Source organism: Bombus impatiens, unplaced genomic scaffold, assembly GCF_000188095.3.
Source record: "Bombus impatiens unplaced genomic scaffold, BIMP_2.2 scf_1553, whole genome shotgun sequence".
NCBI lineage: Eukaryota > Metazoa > Arthropoda > Insecta > Hymenoptera > Apidae > Bombus > Bombus impatiens.
Genome location: NT_177972.1, coordinates 149,227 through 174,801, shown reverse-complemented (window position 1 = coordinate 174,801; position 25,575 = coordinate 149,227). Strand labels below are relative to the sequence as shown.

General features: G+C 35.9%; 3 protein-coding genes across 3 annotated transcripts; all 3 read right to left on the bottom strand.

Annotated features, from left to right (window-relative positions):
• Positions 1–4,468: 4,468 nt before the first annotated feature.
• On the bottom strand, positions 4,469–8,656 carry LOC100748504 (glucose dehydrogenase [FAD, quinone]-like). Its single transcript, XM_033324183.1, has 4 exons — positions 8,434–8,656; positions 7,811–7,981; positions 5,674–6,792; positions 4,469–5,206 (listed from the first exon to the last, which is right to left on the bottom strand). Exons 1-4 carry the CDS (start codon positions 8,615–8,617, stop codon positions 4,845–4,847), a joined length of 1,836 nt encoding a protein of 611 aa, XP_033180074.1. The 5' UTR covers positions 8,618–8,656; the 3' UTR covers positions 4,469–4,844.
• Positions 8,657–11,112: 2,456 nt separating this feature from the next.
• LOC100748385 (glucose dehydrogenase [FAD, quinone]-like) lies at positions 11,113–15,887 on the bottom strand. Its single transcript, XM_033324184.1, is given in 5 exon segments — positions 11,113–11,969; positions 11,972–12,655; positions 14,063–14,233; positions 14,703–14,906; positions 15,826–15,887. Coding segments are annotated over 4 exon segments (1,839 nt in total). The 5' UTR covers positions 14,878–14,906; positions 15,826–15,887; the 3' UTR covers positions 11,113–11,160.
• Positions 15,888–17,765: 1,878 nt separating this feature from the next.
• Positions 17,766–20,723, bottom strand: LOC100748269 (glucose dehydrogenase [FAD, quinone]-like). The gene is made up of 3 exons (XM_003494128.3): positions 20,540–20,723; positions 19,896–20,066; positions 17,766–19,267 (listed from the first exon to the last, which is right to left on the bottom strand). The coding sequence occupies exons 1-3, from the start codon at positions 20,721–20,723 to the stop codon at positions 17,766–17,768; spliced, it is 1,857 nt and encodes a 618-aa protein (XP_003494176.1).
• Between the last annotated feature and the right edge of the window lie 4,852 nt (positions 20,724–25,575).

Below are 25,575 nucleotides of genomic sequence, written 5' to 3'. Positions count from 1 at the left end.
TCTTCTATCTTGAACAAGCAATTCGCCATAAGAGCTCCAGTAATCGTGCAAATTGACGATACATTAATTTTATCAAGGCTTATCGAGTATTTCGAGGTGTCACAATAGTACCATATATCAAATGCACGTATAACTGAACCCGTAATTTAAGAACAATAGTTCGTGTTTGTCTACTGTAATAATCAACTATTTATTTCGTGGTCCTAAAATAAATGGTAAGAAGCAAGGTTAGCCAATTACTTATATATTCATTATTCGTGTACTCGTGAGCTCATTCCGTAAAACAGATGACTACACCAGCTGCATTAGTAAGAAAAGTCGTATTATATATAACTATAGAAGCTGCAGAATGAGCAGAAAATTCACAGTCCTATGCCAGATTTTATAGAATAAGTAGTTTATATTTCCTTCTCTGTCCATCTAAGACAAGGGAATACACGGGCGCTACAACAGCGTCTGTACACCACGAAGAGAAGATTTTCTTCTTATGTTCATGTAGATGCTCAAGGCGCCTAATGCCTGGATAGGAACTTTTTTTCTTGGTAATAGTAAAGGATGTTGTATGTAAGACAGGGGCTCAATGTTGTATTCTCTATGTATCTCCGTCTCTAAGGAATTGTTGTTCATTAGATTCCATCCTGTATTTCCAATCGATTTCAGACTACACACTGTCCGGTAAAGAAATGTAATATGTAGCACTTCCATCGCCACCTGCTTCCAGGAGGAGTACGTCCCAATCTTCTATTTTGAACAAGCAATTCGCCATAAGGGCTCCTGTAATCGTGCAAATTGACGATACATTTTAAATAGAACGTAGTTGAGACGACTGAAAATAATTAAAAGTTATAAGTATCTTTAAGGCAAGAGTATGTAGTTTTGTTTCGAAATATCGAGAAGGGGAGACAGTTAGTCGAGATTACGAAATGAAATTCTCGATGAATTCTAAATATGATTACAAAACAAACCTAAAATACATATTGAAGAAAACAAAGAAATAAAAATATGAAGAAAACAAGATGTTATAATATAGTCGTTAACATATAGAAACGACGCACAACGTCATTAATATGCTATACATAAGATAGAGCCGTTATATGAAATTAAAATAAATTGATGAATTGCTGAATCGATGAATTGATGAATTGATGAATTGCTGAATTTCTGAATTTCTGAATTGCTGAATTTCTGAACTTCTGAATTGCTGAATTGCTGAATCGATGAATTGATGAATTGTTTAATTGATGAATCGATTAATTGGTGAATCGACGAATCGACGAATCGATGAATCGATGAATTGATGAATTAATGAATTGATGAATCGATGAATCGATGAATCGATGAATCGAGGAATTGATGAATCGAAGAATTGATGAATCGATGAATCGATGAATTGATGAATTGATGTATTGCTGAATTGATAAATGGATAAATTGATAAATTGATAAGTTGATAAATTCTCTTATCAATTGATCACAAAATGGAATTTTCTAACGACGTAATGAAAAAAGAACAACCCACCACGACTAATAGGTCGTAAACTCGTGACAGTAATTTGGAAGGAACACTCGTCGAAGAGTAGGGCACAATACGTGATACATATATGATGATGATGATAGAAAACGATACGCATAAAAACATCGAAAGCACCGGTACAGTTGGTTTTGTTTTCATCCCTCCGAAATGCTTCGATATCCACTTTGTACATCTCCTATTTTCTTTGTCAGTCTGTAATATTCTGTTATGATACATTCACAATAATCTTATTTACAAGATAAGACGAAGTAATAGAGAATTATTAATGAACACATTTGGGTGATGCTGACATGTCATTAAATTAATGTGCATACTTACGAAAAATATTTTGAGATCTCTTGGTCGCTTTTGACGATTCATTACACATAAGCGTCACGGTTTTATTCAGTTTATTTTTTCGAAATTATTTCTACCTTAAATTTGTCCTTGATAAAAGGTTGTAACTACAAGAAAATTTATTTCAAAAATAAAAATATATATGTCTTGTAATATCTACAGAACATTAAACGTAAGATTATGCAACGATATAATGGAACGATATAGTGGAACGCAAAGCGACGAATGCTATTTTGTTGATAATCACGTAAACGAGGTATTTTGAGAAATTGTTTTGCAACATCGTAAATTACGTATATTCAGTGTAAAAAAGCATTCGTACATCCTTTAAAAGGTGATAATAGTTTTTCCTAAATTTCGTGAAAGGACCTCATATCTTTTGAGAAATTAGAATAAAATTAATATTGAAAAAAGAACAGTTGGAAATTTATAGTTCCCCACCTCCTAATAATTGAAATGAAAATTTGATAACAGCTAGAAAAATGGCGTGAAAGTCCAGCGACTACCTCTCTAACAATGTGTATAAATAACATCGTTCCGTGATTTTATTTACTTTTTGAATTTTTGCTAAACAGATGTAAATAAAATAAGTAGAATTCAAAGGAACGTTGGTTTTCGACACCGATAGTGACTGTAAATTTCTTTTATTTATCTCACCTGAAGTTCGAATTGCGTTTAGATATGGTACACTGTCAATGTATGTACGCGGAAATATATCTTTTATTGTTTAGTGTACATTTTTATTTTACATGTATATGTGCACGAGATATATGGTGTTATGTACCCCTAACACATATTTCTATCCTTTCTCGTTAAACTAGGAATGCTTATAGTAAATATAGTATTTTTCACTTTTTCAAACTGTACTTCACTATACTGTATATTCAATCTCTATAATGATTATACAATTGTATTCCTTAATTATGCAGAATTTCTCGTAGCATCCAGAAACCGGTGCGACTGTAGATTCTGTACAAGAAAGGACGTTCTTGCAAACACGTATCCTATTTTTCCTCGCTTTCGAGTTACAGTGAATTTGTACATTAACAAACTTTCTCTGTATAGCTTCTTAAGAAGTGTTCATAATGACATCCTTGCATTTGAATACAAGAATGGCTTTAGCATTGTCCGTCTTGCTCTCTGTATTTGTCCAGGTATTGTTCATGAGATACAGAACCACTTCTATTATCCGATAAATTATTTCATGCGCAAAAACCACTGCTGATTATCAATGGTTTTTGCAAATATTTCGAAATCTATATTCGCAACTATAGTTCTTTTCCTTAGGAACTATACTTTCCGGCTAAGAGAAACATGTATAAGAAAAATTACTCAAAATGTTAATTTTTCGAATGTCACTAGTCGGCAGCCAACAGTTGCATCTGTATCACTCTCGTGTATCACCTCGACGCGTTGAACATATTATAATATTTTATTGTACTACATTTCCTCTTGAAGGAGCAATTATATCAAAGTCAACGTTCGCACGATACATGACGAAATCAAAGACAAATTATTGTAATAACTATTTTATTGCATAACACATAGTTTATATTATTATACATGTACGAAACATTTTTCTTATCCTAACAAAGTACGTGCGATCATATTACTTTAAACATTATGATATCTAGAGGACGGATGCAGTATTACGATATATATTCTTCATATAATTATAATCTAACTTCACTTACGTTAATTTGACGTTGATCGTCTAATTTTATAAAACAAGGCTATATTTTGAACCCTGAAGTTCGAATTGCGTTTAGATATGGTACACTGTCAATGTATGTACGCGGAAATATATCTTTTATTGTTTAGTGTACATTTTTATTTTATATATGTGCACGAGATATATGGTGTTATGTACCCCTAACACATATTTCTATCCTTTCTCGTTAAACTAGGAATGCTTATAGTAAATATAGTATTTTTCACTTTTTCAAACTGTACTTCACTATACTGTATATTCAATCTCTATAATGATTATACAATTGTATTCCTTAATTATGCAGAATTTCTCGTAGCATCCAGAAACCGGTGCGACTGTAGATTCTGTACAAGAAAGGACGTTCTTGCAAACACGTATCCTATTTTTCCTCGCTTTCGAGTTACAGTGAATTTGTACATTAACAAACTCTCTCTGCATAGCTTCTTAAGAAGTGTTCATAATGACATCCTTGCATTTGAATACAAGAATGGCTTTAGCATTGTCCGTCTTGCTCTCTGTATTTGTCCAGGTATTGTTCATGAGATACAGAACCACTTCTATTATCCGATAAATTATTTCATGCGCAAAAACCACTGCTGATTATCAATGGTTTTTGCAAATATTTCGAAATCTATATTCGCAACTATAGTTCTTTTCCTTAGGAACTATACTTTCCGGCTAAGAGAAACATGTATAAGAAAAATTACTCAAAATGTTAATTTTTCGAATGTCACTAGTCGGCAGCCAACAGTTGCATCTGTATCACTCTCGTGTATCACCTCGACGCGTTGAACATATTATAATATTTTATTGTACTACATTTCCTCTTGAAGGAGCAATTATATCAAAGTCAACGTTCGCACGATACATGACGAAATCAAAGACAAATTATTGTAATAACTATTTTATTGCATAACACATAGTTTATATTATTATACATGTACGAAACATTTTTCTTATCCTAAGAAAGTACGTGCGATCATATTACTTTAAACATTATGATATCTAGAGGACGGATCCAGTATTACGATATATATTCGAAAGAATGTTTCTCCATATAATTATAATCTAACTTCACTTACGTTAATTTGACGTTGATCGTCTAATTTTATAAAACAAGGCTATATTTTGAACCGTGCTCCGCCATACGCGATACATAATGAAAATTTGTTTTCAATTCACAACCGTATGTTTTTATTACGTAATGGTATACTACTAGCAGTCGCTTAAAATGAATTTACAAAAGTAGCAATCAATCCGAACCCTATTTCTTCAACCAATCCTCTTTTATCATGTCGGCACCTTTCTCACCAATCATAATAGTCGGCGCATTGGTATTACCACTCACTTGGTTTGGCATAATCGAAGCGTCTATGACTCGAAGTCCAGCAACTCCATAAACCCGAAGCCGAGAATCTACCACGGCTTTCGCGTCCGACTTAGGCCCCATTTTGCAAGTACCCACGGGGTGATATATAGTCACGGGAACAAATCTGGCCATGCACTCCCAGAAAGGATCGCTATACATGGGAATATGCTTGCAGCCAGGAAATGGTGTCGGATTCATTTCGCTCCCGTAACGTTTAAACGATGCCGTTTTACTCAATTCAAACACAAACTTAGCTCCTTCGACCAATGTCGCCACGTCTTCTGGCTCCTTCAAATAATTCGGATAAATCAATGGATGATCGAACGGATTGTTGCTTCGAAGTATGATCGAACGGATTGTTGCTGCGAAGCTTGATAACACCTCTGCTTTTTGGTCTTAAAAGCGCGGGAAACGCGCTCCACGAGCCGCTACCGCCAAGCTTTCCATATACGGCGTCGTAGAATTCTCTGGTCAGTCCACGATCTTCCCTAAAAATTTCGGTATTTGGTCCCGATGACATAAAATGCAATTGTATGTCTGGGAAGTCATCGGAGGCATTCGCGTATTTGGTATTGATAAAACATGTTCCCTCCACTGTTGCTAAGGTAGACAAAGGACTATCACCGGACATGGCGTATTCTATAATATAGCTGATATTAGTCATCTTGCTCAGTATGGATGAAATTTCCTCATTCACTAAAAACATAAGGCCTCCCACTCCTACCTTCAACCAATGTCGCCATGTCTTCCGGCTCCTTGAAATAATTCGGATAAATCAATGGATGATCGAACGGATTGTTGCTGCGAAGCTTGATAACACCTCTGCTTTTTGGTCTTAAAAGCGCGGGAAACGCGCTCCACGAGCCGCTACCGCCAAGCTTTCCATATACGGCGTCGTAGAATTCTCTGGTCAGTCCACGATATTCCATAAAAATTTCGCTATTTTGCCCCGATGGTACAAAATGCAGTTGTATATCTGGGAAGTCATCGGAGGCATTCGCGTATTTGGTATTGATAAAACATGTTCCCTCCACTGTTGCTAAGGTAGTCAAAGGACCGTCTCCGTATATGGCGTATTCTAGGATATAGCTGATATTAGTTATCTTGGTCTCTATGGCTGAAATTTCTTCATTCACCAGGAACATAAGGCCTCCCACGCTTATATGATCTTGAAGATTGTGGCCCACTCTTAAATCCTGAATCACTGGTATACCGTGTTCCGATAAGTGTTCTCTAGGTCCTATTCCTGACAGCATCAACAACTGGGGGCTATTAATAGCTCCACCGGAAACGATCACTTCTTTGTTGGCATGTACGCGCAACGTTTCCCCGTCTCTAATGAACTCTACGCCGTAAGCCCTTTTCGTTGACGGATCTATTAAAATTTTGGTAACATACGCTTCCATGGCGACGTGTAAATTTTTCCGCATCCTGGCTGGCCGCAAGAAGGCTTTCGCCGTGGAACAGCGACTACCATCTCTGATGGTGCCTTGAGGAATCATGAAGCCAGTATGCCGTTCTCCGTTAATATCTCGATTCTCGTAACCCATTTCTTTGCCGGCTTGAATGAACGCAGCGGCCAGAGGAGTGTGCCATCGTGGTTCTTCGACGGTTAAGTACCCGCCGGTTGAATGATACGGTGTTTTGGCGTAGCTGTGATTTCGATTGTCTTCAGATTTTAGGAAATAAGGCAGCACATCCTGATACGACCATCCTGGATTGCCTTGCTGTTCCCAGATGTCGTAGTCTTTTTTGGCACCACGGACGTAAAGCATGGAGTTTATTCCGCTGCTACCTCCCAGTAATTTGCCACGTGGCCAGCGGCAACGACCATTCTCCATCGCTGTGGGTATAATTTACGTTAAAGTATATCAAAAGTGTTGCAAATAATTCATGAACGAATATTGTTGTCGTTTGGTTATTAATTCATGTTTATATGTCTTTGGGTTCGGCGATAGATTCATTCTTCGATTTAGGTTTGACATCAAGTATGCCTAAATCTATCTATTGGTTCTAAATACAAATCAATATAATTCAAGTAGTGTTTCTTGAAATTAATAAGCCTGCATATTTATAAATTAATAAAAAGCAATATTAATTTTGGCAATTGTTGAAGTGGTTTCCACTTGAAGGAAAATTGCACATCATCTCTAGTGTTTAGCTTTCTTAGTCTTCAAAGCCATTGAGTATTGTTTAACACTTAATAAATTTGACGGGCCTCTCAGCCTCATAGCCTTACTAGGATCATGCTTTTGATGCGTGCGGCGGGGTACAGACAAGCCAGTTTTTCGTAATTGTATAAATACCCATAGACGCATGGGTTCGAAGCTCTTTCGTAAAGTGACGCTACTAGCGTGCGTATCTGGATTAGCATACACATTGTATTTACACTTAATCTTGTTTATATAAATATTCTATTATCCATTCATCCACCCATTTCCTCTCTCTCTCTCTTTTTCTTTCTCTTTCTCTCTCTCTCTCTCTATTACGAGATAAAACATTAATAGCAATAATACCTGTATGTTTTTAGTAATTGTAGAATACAAAATTTCAAATCTGTTATTTTAACTTCTCTGCTATGTTTAGTGACAGTTTACGTTAGAAATGAATTGTGATTATTTGCCAATGTTATAGAAAGATTTACCTATTTACATGCTTCGTTTATTCTCATTGCTATAGATTGCATTTTATAAGCGCTTCCCTAACCCTTTCCAAGCGTTATATAATTTTATCTACTTCCCATTCTTTTCAACGTAAAAAATAGAGCGTTAGACGTGGATGATTAGGGGATGCAGTATTGTTTCTGTAATCAACTATTTACTGTTTTTATTTATAAGTCAGAATAATTCGACACTTTTTACCTCGACAGTAATTTTCATTGGGTTCCGTCGTGTATTCCCAATCGATTTTGGTGAGCTGCAGATTGTCGGCAAGAGAAGGAATATCATAGACAGCACTTCCATCTCCACCTGCTTCCAGCAGGAGTACGTTCCATTCTTCCATTTCGGACAAGCGACTTGCCACCACGGCTCCTGTCATCGTGTAAAGTTACAGAGCATTTTGAAGAAAACATATCTATAAAATCTAAATCCAGTTTAACGTCCCAGATATCTTTGAATCGAATGTCCGTAGCCTAATTTCAAAACATTATGGAAAGGAGATAATTTGTCGAAATTACGAATCGAAATTCGCGATAATGCAAACGTACGTTTACAAAGTAAGCGGAAAATATATTTAGACGAAGGAAATTAGATATTAAAATAACGTACAATATTGCTAATATATCCAGTGGATTGTCAGAGTCGTCAAAAGAAATTTGGCAAAAAATCGGGATATGTGAATTGTTAAATTTTTTGCATCTATCCATCATATTAGGAGCAATAACGCGACCTTCTTCGCACGTAAACACACAGATGCAGTTATCTTTGACACATTTTTATCAGTTTAGGACGGAACTTCACGTGGATAATATGAAAAACCATACCTGCAGAACCACCGCCCACGACTATGAAATCGTAAGCTGGCAATAGCGATTTGGAAGGAAGATTCGTCGAAGAGTAAGGAACGATCGAATAGATGACGTATAGCGACATGCTTACGAGCATCGAAATGATCGATGTGATCGGTTGTGACTTCATCCCTCCGAAAATGATGCGTTTGACATCCATTTTGTACTTATATTTCCGCTGTCAATCTATGATATTAAGTTACAGGGAATTATTAATAAACACGTATTATCCTTATTTATCTCTTCAGACACGATCGGTATTTGCTTCTTACATACTTCAATCTATTATACTCCAATGGTTTGTAGCAGAGTTTGTAGAAACAAATATCTTGTTTGCTAGTTATTCTAAGAACAGTACAGCTCATTAATTTCGATGACCTTAATACATATTGCCAAAGTTAACGTTTTGGACAATTTTTTCATATACCGGCCCGGTGATATTCGACTTTTGTTTCCAAATAGATATTCGTAAAATAATTCAATGAAATTCACGCTATGATTACTCTTCATCTTGCTGTACACAATCTCATTTTTATACAGCTCAACCTAAACTTAGCTCACTGATGAGGAAGCTAACTATTTTTAACACTTTACAAATACAGAAGAGAAATCTATGTGGTATCAGTAAACTTATAGCATAGATGTGGATATTATGTGGTAAAATATAAAAGATCAGAAATAATGTAGTAGCCAGGTATTAGCGAAAATACTGAATTTAAAGAACGATTTCATATATGGGTGATTATGTTTACCATACCTAAGAGCGTGCTTCGATGCGACGTGAACAGTGGTGACGAACGCTTGGTGGGTGCTTAAATACTATGTTCTGTGTCACTATTGTATCAGGTCAGAATTACATACATATGTGCGTCTCTTATCTAAGGTAAACAAAGATGCGATTAATTTATGTAGATCATGGATATATTTCAGATCTCGACTGTTGCGGGAAAATTTAGATGGTTTGTCCAAATTGTGGATATTGGATCAGCAAAAAAGTCGTGCCTGATTCTAAAAGATAAATATTTTTTTTACAAGTGTCATATATCGTTGAGATAAAGATGGTGATATTCAATTGTTATTTCAACAACGGAAATTTGTGTTTTGATACATTCTTGTTTTGCCAGCTTTTACAACGCAATAAAAGATTTTGATAATAAGCGAGCAACAGGTTTATCTGCGCGTTATTTCATGTTGCTGGAATTCTGGGAAGATGTAACGGTGCAAAATGTTGCAAAAATATTCACGATGTTTACCACGACTGTACGGCAGCTTTCCGCACCATAAAAAGATAGTTTGCAAAATTCAGACGTAGTGATTTTAAACTGCAGGACCAGTCACACTCTGGCCGACTTTCTCTGGTAGACGATGACATTGTGCTCAATTTATTGCAATGTAATCTCCGAATTTCGACTGCAGGACGCTTCTAAAAAAGCAATGCTTGTGCAGGTAAGTACAAATTAATTATCAAATTAATAAGGGCATGAATAATTGATATTATTTAAAAAAATGGGAAAATTCTTATTGCTCCATCGAAATACTGCCAGCCAGCTTCACGACGACCAGATTGTAAAGCCTACCCCAAACTCAAACCGAGCTCTTTGATGTTATTGACTTTCAATTCAATTATAGCAGACTTGTCTCATAGTGCCGCATATACAGTTCTGAATGGATCTTTATCCAAGTTCGTCCAACCCTCGATTGTATAAATAAACAGAAGATAAGTGTTAAGTTTCCAGGTCAGGTAATTCTGTCCAGCTGTTAACAACAAATACCAACGCGTATGATTTTACGGGCGTATAATTATAGGCAGAACTCAATGTAGTGGTGTCTGTAGATTTTTGCTAAAGTTGTTCAGGATCATAAAATAACAAGATATTAAAAAATCATCGAAATCCGTGTGAACGCAATGGTTCTACAGTTTCACCACCGATACTTGTCAATGCAATATTTCTCAAGACAATACTCTGCGAGACAATATATCGCAAGATAATAGTTCGCAGTAAAATCCCACATAAGACTCATCACACTCATTTTTGTATGTTGACGCAAATGTAGGCGTTGCTTTCTTCGCTCAAATCGGATGACGTTTCTCCAAAACCAACGCCTTACTAATAGATGCTCTGGGAGGAGATGGATAACCTTGAAGCGGCAGCAAGGGGACGCAGCCCAGATCCTCATCGACTTCCTGAGGACTCGGATCGGTTTACGATGCGTCGATTGGGATTAGAACAACTCGTATCGGTAAGTGAGAACTAATTTAACAATCTACTAAGTCACATTTTCTCTGGAATCATTTCAAAATACCGAAGTATCATTCCCACCAAATTTTACTTAAAATAATTTCGCTTATGTAATAAGTGTTGAGGTTATTGGATGTGTAAACAGAGAAAACACGTGAATAAATTGCAAGGCAGAAAATATATTTAAATAGAAGTGTCATAAGTAAGAATACAATTTGAGCTGGTCCAGATCCGCACGCTAGCTGTGTTACCCAATAACTGAAAAACCCCGAAGCCAAAGTCGCCTGTCTACTGTTTATGGCTTGACTTCGTCGCATTCTTTTGTCTACGCGCTGTCAATGGCTTCAGTGCTTGAACAAACTAAAAAGACCAGATGTAGAGTTTTCTTAGAAGTAGTAACCACTTCAACAATAAGTGCACGTAATAGTACAAGTAGGTGCATAAAATTAATTTACAAAAGCAACTATTGATATACGTCTAATTCCATCAACCATTTCTCTTTGACCATATCGGAACCCTTCTCTGCGATCATGATAGTCGGCGCATTGGCATTGCCACTGATCAAATTTGGCATAATTGAACTGTCTATAACTCGAAGTCCAGTAATTCCATAAATTCGAAGCCAAGGATCAACCACCGCTTTTGGGTCCGACTTTGGCCCCATCTTACAAGTACCCACAGGGTGTGATATAGTTAAGGGGAAAGATCTGATCATGCACTCCCAGTACGGGTCGCTATACAATGGGATATGCTTGCAGTCAGGAAATGGATTCGGATTCAGTTTGCTGCCGTAACGTCTAAGCGAAACAGTTTTACTCATCTCGAGTACAAATTTAACTCCTTCGATCAATGTGGCCATGTCTTCTGGCTCCTTGAAATAATTTGGATAAATCAATGGGTGATCGAAAGGATTGTTGCTCCGAAGCTTGATAATTCCTCTACTTTTAGGTCTTAAAAGGGTAGGATACACACTCCACCCGTCCTTATTGTGAACATCTCTATATACGGCATCATAGAATTCTCTCGTCAATCCAAAAATCTTTCTAGTGCTCTCGGAGTAGTCCCCCGTTGACCACATATGTATTTGTATGTCTGGAAAATCGTCGGAGGCATTCGCATATTTGGTATTAATAAAACCTAGTGCTTCATTAAATCCTAAGGTTGTCAAAGGACCGTCTCCGGATATAGCGTACTCTAGGGCATAGTTAATATTAATCAGTCTGCTCTGTACGATTGAAACTTCTTCATTCACTAAGAACATAATACCCCCGCACTTATATGGTCTTGAAGATTGTGGCCCACTCTTAAATCCTGAATCACTGGTATACCGTGTTCCGATAAGTGTTCTCTAGGTCCTATTCCTGACAGCATCAACAACTGGGGGCTATTAATAGCTCCACCGGAAACGATCACTTCTTTGTTGGCATGTACGCGCAACGTTTCCCCGTCTCTAATGAACTCTACGCCGTAAGCCCTTTTCGTTGACGGATCTATTAAAATTTTGGTAACATACGCTTCCATGGCGACGTGTAAATTTTTCCGCATCCTGGCTGGCCGCAAGAAGGCTTTCGCCGTGGAGCAGCGGCTACCATCTCTGATGGTGCCTTGAGGAATCATAAAGCCAGTATGCCGTTCTCCGTTAATATCTCGATTCTCGTAACCCATTTCTTTGCCGGCTTGAATGAACGCAGCGGCCAGAGGAGTGTGCCATCGTGGTTCTTCGACGGTTAAGTACCCGCCGGTTGAATGATACGGTGTTTTGGCGTAGCTGTGATTTCGATTGTCTTCAGATTTTAAGAAATAAGGCAGCACATTCTGATACGACCATCCTGGATTGCCTTGCTGTTCCCAGATGTCGTAATCTTTTTTGGCACCGCGGACGTAAAGCATGTAATTTATGCCACTGCTGCCCCCGAGTACTTTGCCACGTGGCCAGCGGCACTGACCGCCTTCCATCGCTGTTGACATAATTTACAGTAAAGAACTTTGAAAGCATCGCGAGTAATTCGTAATCAAATATTGATTTTAGAAGGTCACTGATTCACATTAACTTCTCTTTGGAATGGACGATAGATTCATTTTTCGATTTATGTTAACACTAGAACTGTGTAAATATATCTGACTGTTCTATGTATAAATAGGTATATATAAATAAAGTATAAAGTTCTATATACAAATCAAGTGCCATTACTTAAAATAAATAGATCTATATAATTATATATTAATGTAAACTTTGTTCAGTATTAATTGCGCCTGAAATATCTGTTTATTGTATTAGAAACATAATTCTGGTCTGATATTTTCACGTCTTTTTAGTGCTAGTATTTATTACAATTGCAAGATTATGATGCACACAGATTTTAGAATGCTTTACTTAATATTTACTCGCTTCATTTATTCTCATTGCCATAGGTACTACTTTATATTCTCTTCTAAGCATGATAATATTTTATCTGTCTTTTCTCAAATTCCTTTTTTTTTCAATGGAAAAAATAGTGCGTTGGACATGAATGATTAGAGTGTCTGGTATTATTATTGTAATTAAGTACCTATCATTATTATAGTTAGGTATTATTCAATGTTATTTACCTATTATTCAATATTATTTACCGAGACAGTAATTTTCATTCGGTTCCGTCGTGTAATTCCAATCGATTTTAGATCGTTGCAAATTGGCGAACTGCTGCCTCCGAGTACTTTGCCACGTGGCCAGCGGCACTGACCGCCTTCCATCGCTGTTCACATAATGTACAGTAAAGAACTTTGAAAGCATTGCGAGTAGTTCGTAATCAAATATTGATTATAGAAGGTCACTGATTCACGTTAACTTCTCTTTGGAATGGACGATGGATTCATTTTTCGATTTATGTTAACACTAAAACTGTGCAAATATATCTGACTGTTTTATGTATAAATCGGTATATATAAATAAAGTATAAAGTTCTATATACAAATCAAGTGTCATTACTTAAAATAAATAGATCTATATAATTATATATTAATGTAAACTTTGTTCAGTATTAATTGCGCCTGAAATATCTGTTTATTGTATTAGAAACATAATTCTGGTCTGATATTTTCACGTCTTTTTAGTGCTAGTATTTATTACAATTGCAAGATTATGATGCACACAGATTTTAGAATGCTTTACTTAATATTTACTCGCTTCATTTATTCTCATTGCCATAGGTACTACTTTATATTCTCTTCTAAGCATGATAATATTTTATCTGTCTTTTCTCAAATTCCTTTTTTTTCAATGGAAAAAATAGTGCGTTGGACATGAATGATTAGAGTGTCTGGTATTATTATTGTAATTAAGTACCTATCATTATTATAATTAGGTATTATTCAATATTATTTACCGAGACAGTAATTTTCATTCGGTTCCGTCGTGTAATTCCAATCGATTTTAGATCGTTGCAAATTGGCGACAAGAGTAGGAACATCATACATAGCACTTCCATCGGCACCTGCTTCCAGCAGGAGTACGTCCCAATCTTCCACCTCGGACAAGCGATTCGCCATAACGGTTCCTGTAATGGTGTAAATTCACAGAGTATTTTAATAAAACATGACTAAGAAAGTTTTTTCTTAAACGTTACAAATATTTTCAAATCAGGAATTTGTAGTTTTACATCAACACATCGAGATTGGGAGTAAAATTGTCGAAATTAGAAATAATACTTCGCGGTAAATTCACAATATGTTTGCATAATGATCTCATAGCATACTTATATGAATGGAATAAGATATTCAAATTTCTTCATTAATGTATATAAATAGCGTATATGATCACTAATACCTACGATAAATAGATAGAGTCGGAAAATGAAATTTGGAAAAAATCGATATATGGGAAGTACGTAACATTTTTGGTGTTACGCTATCATACAAGTAACAATGCTTTCTTCCTTGCACGCACATACGCAGCTGCGGCTGTTTTAGTTACACTTTTATCAGATTTTTAACGGAACTTTGTATCGGCATCGTGATAAGACATACCTGCTGAACCACCGCCTACGATTATGAAATCGTAAGTCGGCAGTAATGATTTGGTAGGAATATTGGATGAAGAGTATGGAACAATCGAATAGATGACATACAGCGACATGCCTAAGAGTATCGATAGCACCGAATGCGATTTCATCCCTTCGAGAATGATGCGTTTGACATCCATTTTACTCTCCTCCGATATCCTTTATCAATCTGTAACATTAAGGTTTGATACCTTACCAAACATCTTATTCGCAATATAAGATGAAATGACAGAGAATTATTACTGAATGCATATTACCATTATTTGTTCTTTCGGGCCCTAAGGGGCTTTGGTTCTTTCATTCTTAAAGTTACTTTTCCCGAATAGGATCTGGCGAAACTAATATTTCTTTTTTTAATGAGTGTATCACAAAGATTTTAATTGCCAGTGAAACATGTTGTCAAGGTTAACATTCTGAACAACGTTTTCCTATACCTGCAATCGCTACGATGTTGCACAGTCTTATATTTCACGATATTCGCAAAATATTTCATTTAAATCTATGAGGTGATGAAATAGCAACTATTTTCGATATCGTGCAAGTAAAATAGAAAAAGCTACGGTTTGTAGATTGTGCTAGACTAATAAAAGGTATCATAAGATAATCTTTGAAGAGTAGATCGCTATATCGACCGTTGCGCTTTATTTGATTTTCAATGCGTAAAAATGTTATAAATATAGTTCTCGTCACAAGAAAATCGTTTTCTAAGCAAAAAATTACAAAATTGTTAAACAGCACATATGGTATTAAACATAAATTGCTTTGTTCCTTGCAAGCCAAGGTTGAGCGGTTGTTATAAATATGGGAGAAAGTTGTTCAAAATGGTGAGTTTGACGAAGTATTTCGATGTCATCGATTTCTTTGGAGTTTACCTCTCTCTCAATAATCACATCTTTTTTGTGCATGCAGATGACAAGAGAATAAGAAGCTAATTGAAATTATGGTGAAACTGGCATGCATGGCTGAGAAAAGAATAAGATGGCAATAAATTTACAGTACAGATGTAGATACTATTTCTTAAAAGACAGATCAGAGGTAATGAGATGGTAAAATATTAGCAAATATACAGAAATTTATGCAATACATACGTGGATGAAACACCAAGCGTAAGAAAGTGATCCGTAATTCAGTGACCTGTAATTCAAAACGACGAATGCTTCTGGTTAGAGATCGTTATGTAGTGAACTCTTAGTAATTATTGACACATGAAAAATGACATGATTACGTAATCAACATATCAGAAATTTTTCTCCGGGTTTGAACAACTTAACATAATTTTGCAAAAATATCTTTTTGGACATAGGATTATTTCATTGTATCAGCAGTACAATTTTCAGTAGTTCACTTAGCAAAAACACTTTTAGTCATACATGAATACAGGAATAAAAATAGTAAACGTGGGAATTCGATTAGTGATCAAAGTATTTTATTATTTCACCTCAATATGGAGTTTCGACGTAATTCAACTTAAATCAATTAGTAACCCATTGACGAGAGAGATAGCGAATTTTGATAACGCAAAGGTAAAAATGAATATGAATTAGATAAGGACTGAACTAACGTAATATGAGACCGGTATTAACCACCTGAAATAATTTTCAATGAATCTGTTTTTAAGTTGAACACAAAAGTATATTTCGCATATACTATAAATAATAATAAATCGGAGTAATTAAGTTCAGGATAGCTTATAAAATAGCAGGGGTTTACATTGGAATCTGTTATAAACAAGAGATGAGAGCTTGGTTTCGGTGACTCACTATACCCGTCCGCTGCCAGGGATACGGTAAGCAATACTATCGCGTACGCTCCTACGGAAGCATAATTATAATTAAAATGAACTGTTATGTTATCGATAGTTATTTGCGAATGTTTCAGAAATTATGAAATCGTCAAATAGTAAGAAGCAAGGTTAGTCAATTACTTATATATTCATTATCCGTATACTCGTGTGCTTATTCATTAAAACAGGCGATTAAATTAGCTTCATTAGGAAGGAAAGTTGTTTTATATATAACTATAGAAACTGCAGAATGAGCAGAAAATTCACAGTCCTTTGCTAGATTTTGTAGAATAAGTAGTTTATATTTCTTTCTGTGTCCATCTAAGACAAGGGAATACACGGACGCTACCACAGCGTCTGTACACCACAAAGACAAGATTTTCTTCTTATGTTCATGTAGACGCTCAAGGCGCCTAATACCTGGGTAGGAATTTTTTTCCTGATTATAGTAAAGGATGTTGTATGTTAGACAGGGGCTCAATGTTGAATCCTGCAATCTCCTAATGTTACCCGTGGATTCAAAAGCAGAGGACATCTACAGATATAAAAGACGACAATTAACATGTGACTGGACGTTCAGAGGTTAGAACTGTATCGAAACAAAATAGGTAAAGGTTGGTTTTGAATGTTATTCGGAAGAGAGACCTTATTAAGAAAATACGCCGGGTTGCAAGCTCCAAAGAACGCTTACCAGTAAGATTAGCCTCAAATTGTCAGATTGGTCACCTAAGTGGTCGTTGATTACTTCTCGACAGAAATACCATCACGGCTAAATGAAGGGTATTCATTCAAAGTTGCTACATTTCTAAACATCCACATTGGTAACGTCGAGAGCGGAGCGGATGAAATATAATCGAACGACCAAACGAAGCTACCATAAGTGAAGTTCAATCGCAATTGGCATGAAGCAGCAAATAATTTTTTCTTGTTTCAAAAAATTAGAATCTCAAGCTAAAAATTATTAGAATAATCGACGCAGTATGAATGGACTAACCGATTGGCTGCTTTATTTGTTTTTTATTGTAAACGTGGCGATATTTAGCGAGCTACATTAATAATCTATTCCAACGAGGCTTCTTCATATGATTACAATCGAGCATCATTTAACACAAGGTTACACAATATGACCATATTCTGACTTGTGGTTCGCCGTACGAGATGCATAATAAAAATCTTTTTCAGTTAAAAACAATAACTTTCTATTATGTAACAATAATACAGAACTATCATCTATCTTAAATGAATTTACAACTGTTTACCTACATCCCGTTCCTTCAACCACTTCTGTTTTACCATATCAGAACCCTTCTCTGCGATCATAATAGTCGGCGCATTGGTATTGCCACTGATTAAATTTGGCATAATCGAACTATCTATGACTCGAAGTCCAGTAACTCCGTAAACTTGAAGCCAAGGATCTACCACGGCTTTTGAATCCGACTTAGGCCCCATCTTGCAAGTACCCACGGGATGAAATATAGTCGCGGGATAAAATCTGATCATGCATTCCCAGTAAGGATCGCTATACATAGGAACATGCTTGCAGCCTGGGAATGGTTTCGGATTCATTTCGCTCCCGTAACGTTTGAAAGAAGCAGTTTTACTCATCTCGAGCACAAACTTAACTCCTTCGACCAATGTAGCCATGTCTTCTGGCTCCTTGAAATAATTCGGATAAATCAATGGATAATCGAAAGGATTGTTGCTTCGAAGTTTGATAACACCTCTGCTTTTCGGTCTTAAAAGCGTAGGATACGCGCTCCACACGTCCTTATCCTGAAGCTCTCCATACACGGCGTCGTAGAATTCTCTGGTCAATCCACGTATCTCTCTAATTATGTCGTTGTTCTGTCCCGATGAATAATAATGCAGTTGTATGTCTGGGAAATCGTCGGAAGCATTCGCATATTTAGTATTGATAAAAGCTATTCCTTCGATATTTCCTAAGTTGGTCCAAGGACCCTCTCCGAATATGACGTATTCTAGTACGTTGCTAATATTATACAACCTACTCTGTACGAGTGCAATTTCTTCATTCACCAAGAACGTAAGGCCCCCCGCACTTATATGGTCTTGAAGATTATGGCCCACTCTTAAATCCTGAATCACTGGTATATTGTGTTCCGTTAAGTGTTCTTTAGGTCCTATTCCCGACAACATCAACAACTGGGGACTATTGATAGCTCCTCCGGAAACAATCACCTCCTTGTTGGCACGAACGCGTAATGTCTCTCCATCTTTAACGAATTCTACGCCATGAGCCTTCTTCGACGACGGTTCTATTAAAATTTTGGTAACATGTGCATTCATAGTGACTTGTAAATTCTTGCGTGACCTGGCTGGCCGCAGGAAGGCCTTTGCCGTGGAGCATCGGCTTCCATGTCTGACGGTAGCCTGAGGGTTCATGAACCCAGTGTGTCGTTCTCCGTTAATGTCTCTATTTTCGTAACCCATTTCTTGGCCTGCTTGAATGAACGCAGCGGCCAGGGGAGTATGAAATGGAGGTTCTTCGACGGTAAGGTAGCCACCGGTCGAGTGATACTGTGTGTTTGTGTGGAAGCGATTTCGATTGTCTTCGGATTTTAGAAAATAAGGCAGGACATCCTCGTAAGACCATCCTGGATTGCCTTGTTGTTCCCAGATGTCGTAGTCTTTTTTGGCACCACGAACGTATAGCATAGTGTTTACCATGCTGGTGCCTCCGAGCACTTTACCACGTGGCCAAAGGCAACGACCGTCTTCCATCGCTGTGGGTATAATTTACCGTAAAGTACACCGAACGCATTACGAATAATTTGTAGCGGTACATTGATCTAGGTTGGTTATTGATTCTCATTTATATCTGTTTAGATTCGACAATACATTTTTCGACAATACGTTTTTATCTTAAGAAGGAACCGCCTAAATGTTCCTAGATGTTCTATATGTATAAATCAGTGCAATCCACGCAATATTACTAAAATAAATAAATCTACACAATCATATTCCATCAAAATGGAAATTATGTTATTTTGGCCAAAATATTTGTATGTTTCTAATAACTGTAAAAAGGAGAATCTCTTATTCATTCTCTTAATCATTTTGTCATCTTTAGGTAATTTTAGAATTAAAAGATGGTGATGTACCAATGTTCTGGAATGCTTTACTTATTTATTCGCGTTGCCATAGATTGCATTTTATAATTCCTTCCAAGCGTGACATGATTTTATCTTTCCTTTTTTTAATTTACTTTCTACATCGTTAAAAATAAAACGTTTGACCTGGACGCTTAAAGGGTGATTGCAGTGTTTCTTTTGTAATTATTTAATTGATTAATTATTTTGTAACTATTTAACTTATAATTATTATAGTTAGGTATTATTAGGTATTATTTACCTCGACAGAAATTTTCACTAGGTTCCACCCTGTATTTCCAATCGATTTCGGAGAGCTGCACACTGTCGGCTAAAGAAGGAATATCATATATAGCACTTCCGTCGCCACCTGCTTCCAGGAGGAGTATGTCCCAATCTTCTATTTCGGACAAGCGATTCGCTATAACGGCTCCTGTAATCGTGTAAATTGACAGAGCATTATAAATTGAGCATACTCAAAATAATTGAATCTAATTAAAGATTACAAATATCTGTAAATTAAAAAACTATGTAGTATCGTTTCAAAACACCGAGAAAGAGACAATTTGTCCAAATTATGAAATGAAATTGGTGATAAATTCAAAATAGTTTACAAAACAAACCTAAAATACGTTTATATGAAGAAAACAAAAAGTTAAAATCTAATCGTTAATACATACAAACGATGCATAGCGTCATTAATATACTATATATACATGATACTATACGTTATCTGAAATTTGCGTAAAATATCAAAATATGTAAGTTGTTAAATTCTCGTGTCAGTTGATTGTACAAGAAATAATATGCTCTTTCTCATACGTAAACAAACGAGTACGTTTATCTTTATCACATTTTTATCACATTTAAGACCAAAATTCGTGTGGACAATATGAAAAGACATACCTGCAGAACCACCGCCCACGACTATGAAATCGTAAGATGGCAATAGTAATTTGGAAGGAACATTCGTTGAAGAGTAAGAAACATTCGAATATATGACATATAGCGACAGACTTAAGAGCATCGAAAGCACCGATATGATCGGGTCTGATCTTACTCCTCCGAAAATAATCCGTTCAACATCCATTTTGTATTTCTCCGAAATCCTTTATCAATCTATAATATTAAGTTTTCATACCTTACGAACCATCTTTTTGCAAAATAACACGAGGTGGCAGAGAATTATTTCTGAATGCATATTACCATCATTTGTCCTTTTGGATGCTAAGGGGATTTGGTTCTTACCTTGTTAAATTACTTTGGTCTAGTGGGTTGTCGTAGGGAGAATTTTTGTTTGGTAATTATTTTTTTATTATCATAAAATCTCACCAATTTTGATGATATTGAGGCATTCTGTTGCCACGCTAGCGTGAAGTAATATTCGATGAATTGACTGAGATATGCAATGTTGTGCTATATTCTCGTCTTCGATTGGTCAAAAATATAAGCAATGTATCTACCGCTACTGAAAATTTGTTTACTGTACGAAAATTCGTAAAATACATTATTAAATAATACATTTAGTGGTAAACATAAATTGTTCTACAACTCGGAAAGTAAAGCCGAGCGGCGGGTTGAAAAGAAAGTCGTTCAGAATGTTGATTTTAATGAAATATCTCAGTGTCAGTGAAATAGTTAAGATGTTCCCTTGTCTGACTAACCGTATTATTTTTATTTATACAATTGATAGAAAAATGAAAAGCTATGTAAAATAGTGGTGACACAGACACAAATGGCTGATAACATCTTAAGATACCAAAAACTTACAATGAACATGTGGATATTATGTCTCAGAATTCAGAAGATTATAAATAACCAAAAAATCAAGTACTAGACAAAAATACAGAAACTTGGAATATACATACATGAATTCAACACCGAACGTAAAAGAGTGGACCCAATACGATGTAGATCAAGGCGACGAGCGCTTTTGTACTGACGATTGCTTAAATACTGAATTCTGAGCAACTATTGTGTATCATCGGAAATTTCATGAATATAAGGACATGGTATGTGTCTTATCTAAGATATACAGAGATGCTAACAACATATTTTGACGTGTTTCAGATTGCAACAATTGCGAAAAGAGTTTGGTTCTTTATCTAAATATTGCTTGATAAATATTGGGTTATTGCAAAAGTTTGTGCTCGACTCTAACTGATGCATTAAATTATTTTTCTGCATGTCGTATCTGTTGTCGCATACGCAGACTGCATAGCGGTTAAAAGTAGCGATATTCAATTGTTATTTCAACTAAAAACTTTTGTGTTTTGACAACTTATGCATTGTAAAAAAGAATTTGATATAGATAAGAAGGATTTTGAAGATAATGACCGAGGAAAATATTCATTTGCGTCTTGCTGGAAACTTGTAACGTTGGGAATTACCGGAAAAAATATTCGCGATGTTTATCTAGACCGTGCAGCAGCTCTTCATACAAACAAAATTTTCTCTACTTCTTCTTCAATTGAAATTCGGAGATTATTTTACAATTAATTGAGCACAATATCATCGTCTATTAAAGAAGGTTGACCAAGCGTAGCTGTTCGTTCAGTTGGAAGTGCGCACGTTTGAATTGCGCAAACCATTTTTTTATTGCACCAAGAGCTGGTAGATTGTGGTAAACATCCTGAATATTTTTACAGCAGTTTCCGCAGTTATATCTTTCCAGAATTCGAGCGACGTGAAATGACGCAAATATATCTTTTCTTTTCCTCATTTTCAAATGCTTCTCTTAGAAGGTAAACGCTGTTGAAACATAAAGTCTGCCGTTGGAATAACATTCGAAAATCGCTATTTTTATCCGCTATGAACTTAGCACATGCGATAGCTGATGTGATTTGCAGAGAAATATTTAAGCGACGTATATTGGAATCGGGCACGAAATATTTGCACTCGTCGGATAGTTATCGTCGAAGATGACTCCTTTCTTTTTTCCTTGTCACGCAAATTTCCTTTCCTGGCATGCTAGTAAGACGGTATGGTTCCGCAGCTATGGCATTTCTCCGTTGTTTACTATCGGTTTTAAAGCCGCCGGGGCCTCTAAAATTCCGAACAAATACTGAGTCCAAAAATTACAATTGGAAATATTTCGTGTCAAAATTAGTTGCTAAAAATGCACCAGGACAACTAGAATATTACACTAATTAAAAATAACTGTGAGTATTATTCATAAATGTACAGAGTGAAACGATAAGAACTACACATCACCCAAAATAACTCGTTATCTAATTATTGTAATAAAAAATATTTTGTATGAATTGTATTGCATTTGAACTCATGGGTTGGTAGCAATTAGATTTTCTTATGTATTATATTTTCTGAGTTATCCAGGTAACCTTGAGTTGTTTCAAGTTCAATGCACTTCTTTTAAGTTCCACGTTGGAGCTGATAAGGAAAAATTCAATGATCTGTAATGAGATGATTTTGAATTGACCTTAAACCTCAAGACTAGGCAAAGCGTTGAGTGTAATTGTACTTACTTTTGATGTTTTTGTTTCGAATTTTCGCCGATTTCTTCTTCACATTTCATGTGAAGCAGATACGTGAAATGTAAATTTAGTTTTAGAGAAGAGAACAAGAAATTTAGTTGCAGAGAGCAAGAAATATTATGATTATTGTAATGAATTGTCAAAGTCGTAGATTTACAATTAAAAATTAGAAAATTATTTAATTTGATTGCGTTATTAATTTATATCAATTATTAATTTATGACATTTGTACTATTAATTTATAATAATGATGTCGTTAGTTGAAAAGAATTCAACTATTAATATAGAACAATACCATTAATCTATAACAATTAAATTATTGATTTATTTTATTTTATGTAATATTTAACACGTTTCCCGAGGCATAGGACATAGTCCCTGTAATGAGCCTTCCTCCTGAGCTGCCTCTTTTTCACTAAAGGTGCAAGTTTTATTGTCAAGTTTTGAATTTAATATCCCGTCGTATATTTTAAGCGTTAGTTTTAGTGTGTTGGTAAAGATCGAGTACTTGATTGATGTACGTATTTATTCACAAAAGTATGATTTTGGTGATCTTTTGCTTCTTTCATTGTTCTTTTTATTCCTTTCGTTGCTCTTTTCCTTTTTTTTATTGGGCATAATTTGTTTATCTCAGTTATCGATAAATTGCGTTACAAGTTTCTGGTTGTGAGTCGGACTACCTATATTTGATAATACATAATTAAAGTTGATTTAAGGATACAAAGATGGAAATAGAAAGGATTAAAAGATTACGGTTTTATTTAAAACTAATTAAACTAATCATTTAACTATTAATATACAGTATTACTAAATTTATATAAAATTAACTATTAATATACATTTTTATCTATAATTTCATACAAGACTTTAATTTTCATTCAAACCAGTACTATACTGAATCGATAACGTCGCACGCGACATGAAAATGATATGGAGTATCAGGTAACTCCCAAAACGTGGAAATCGAAAAATTTCACATCTTTGAAATTTCTATAGCATTGAATTTCACATTTATTTCTGTACCTCGTTTGCAACTGTAAGAAGCCGTTGCGTCGTGTCGTAGGCCCATGGCCAGTTACTGAAACGCTGGCAGTTACCGCGAAAGCGAATCACCAAGCACGCTGCACCACGATTGTGGATGCCTGTGTGACCATTCGCGTTGGTAGTGCGAATGCGAGTAGAGCTCTCGATCGAAACAGGGCAGTTCGGTAAATGTGAATATGTCGGGAGAAAGTAAAGCGCTGCAAAGAGTTCCTACCTGCGTCCGCCATCCGTCCATATCAAAATCGATATAGCGGAAAATTATGACATAGCATCTTGACGATTTTCACGGATGCATATCGTGCAGTGGGGGTTTCCTTGAGCGGTGAGTTGACAGAGATTATTTCTGTCGGTTGTGCGGACAAAGAACCTGTGCTCTTCGAGACTCGCGCACGTGGCCGGCTGGCGCCTTCGGCGTAAAAGAGGGTCTAGTGCGTAGTAAAACGATAAGCGACTTGACGTCGCGCGAGTGTCTTTTATGTCCGAATTGGGGCCGATTTTGATGCTTTACCCAGTCACCAAATTTTGTGTGTCACGGGGTATAAATGATATCTTTTCGTAACATTCTTTTTGCTTTGTGGATTTTCTCTAGGTTAATATTCTGAGCATCTTTTTGGAGATGTAAAATTATTGACTTCTGTATTTGTAATCTTGTAATTTTCGATGTGTAAACTTTGAAAATGCAAGTTTTAAGGTGTTGAATCCATTAATGTAAACGGTATGCATATATATGCATTCGTAATAGAATCGAGCAGGTTTAGCGTATTCGAAAAGTTATGTTGATTATTATTTAGCGTATTTGACAGGTTATATTAGCTTCGAGCTATGATTCGAATGGAGTCACTGGCTATAGACAGTAGTTAGCACGTAGGTGGCGGCCATTTTGCGGCGGGATTTTGAATTGGATTAGGTTTGGGTCTCTTTACTCTTCAGCCACCTCGCGGCGGCCGGTTACGCCGGTAGAACTAATTTTCGACCAACTTTGATTCAATACTCATCTATGCGAACTAAACAGATGATGGGCAGAAGCCAATATGGTGTCAAAGCAATCTGTCAAATATGCTAAAATATTGTATTTTATGTACGTATAACTTTCGAACTAGCGAACTCATCATCTAAAAACTTCTTTTTCAGCTCGAATCACGTAAGAAACTAGAAACAAAGTCAATAATTTTGCGTCCCCTAAGTCGAAGATTACCTCATATTTTTGCCCATCCTACGCGAAGTTCGAGTTAGTTCTAGGTATGGTACACCGTAGACGTATGTATGTAAAAATATATCTTTATTGTACATTTTTATTTTACACGTATGCATGTACACCATTTGTGACTTTATGTATCTCTGCAATATATTTCTAATTTTTTTCTTTTTTAGCAAAAACTTATAAGGAATATAGTATTTTTTACT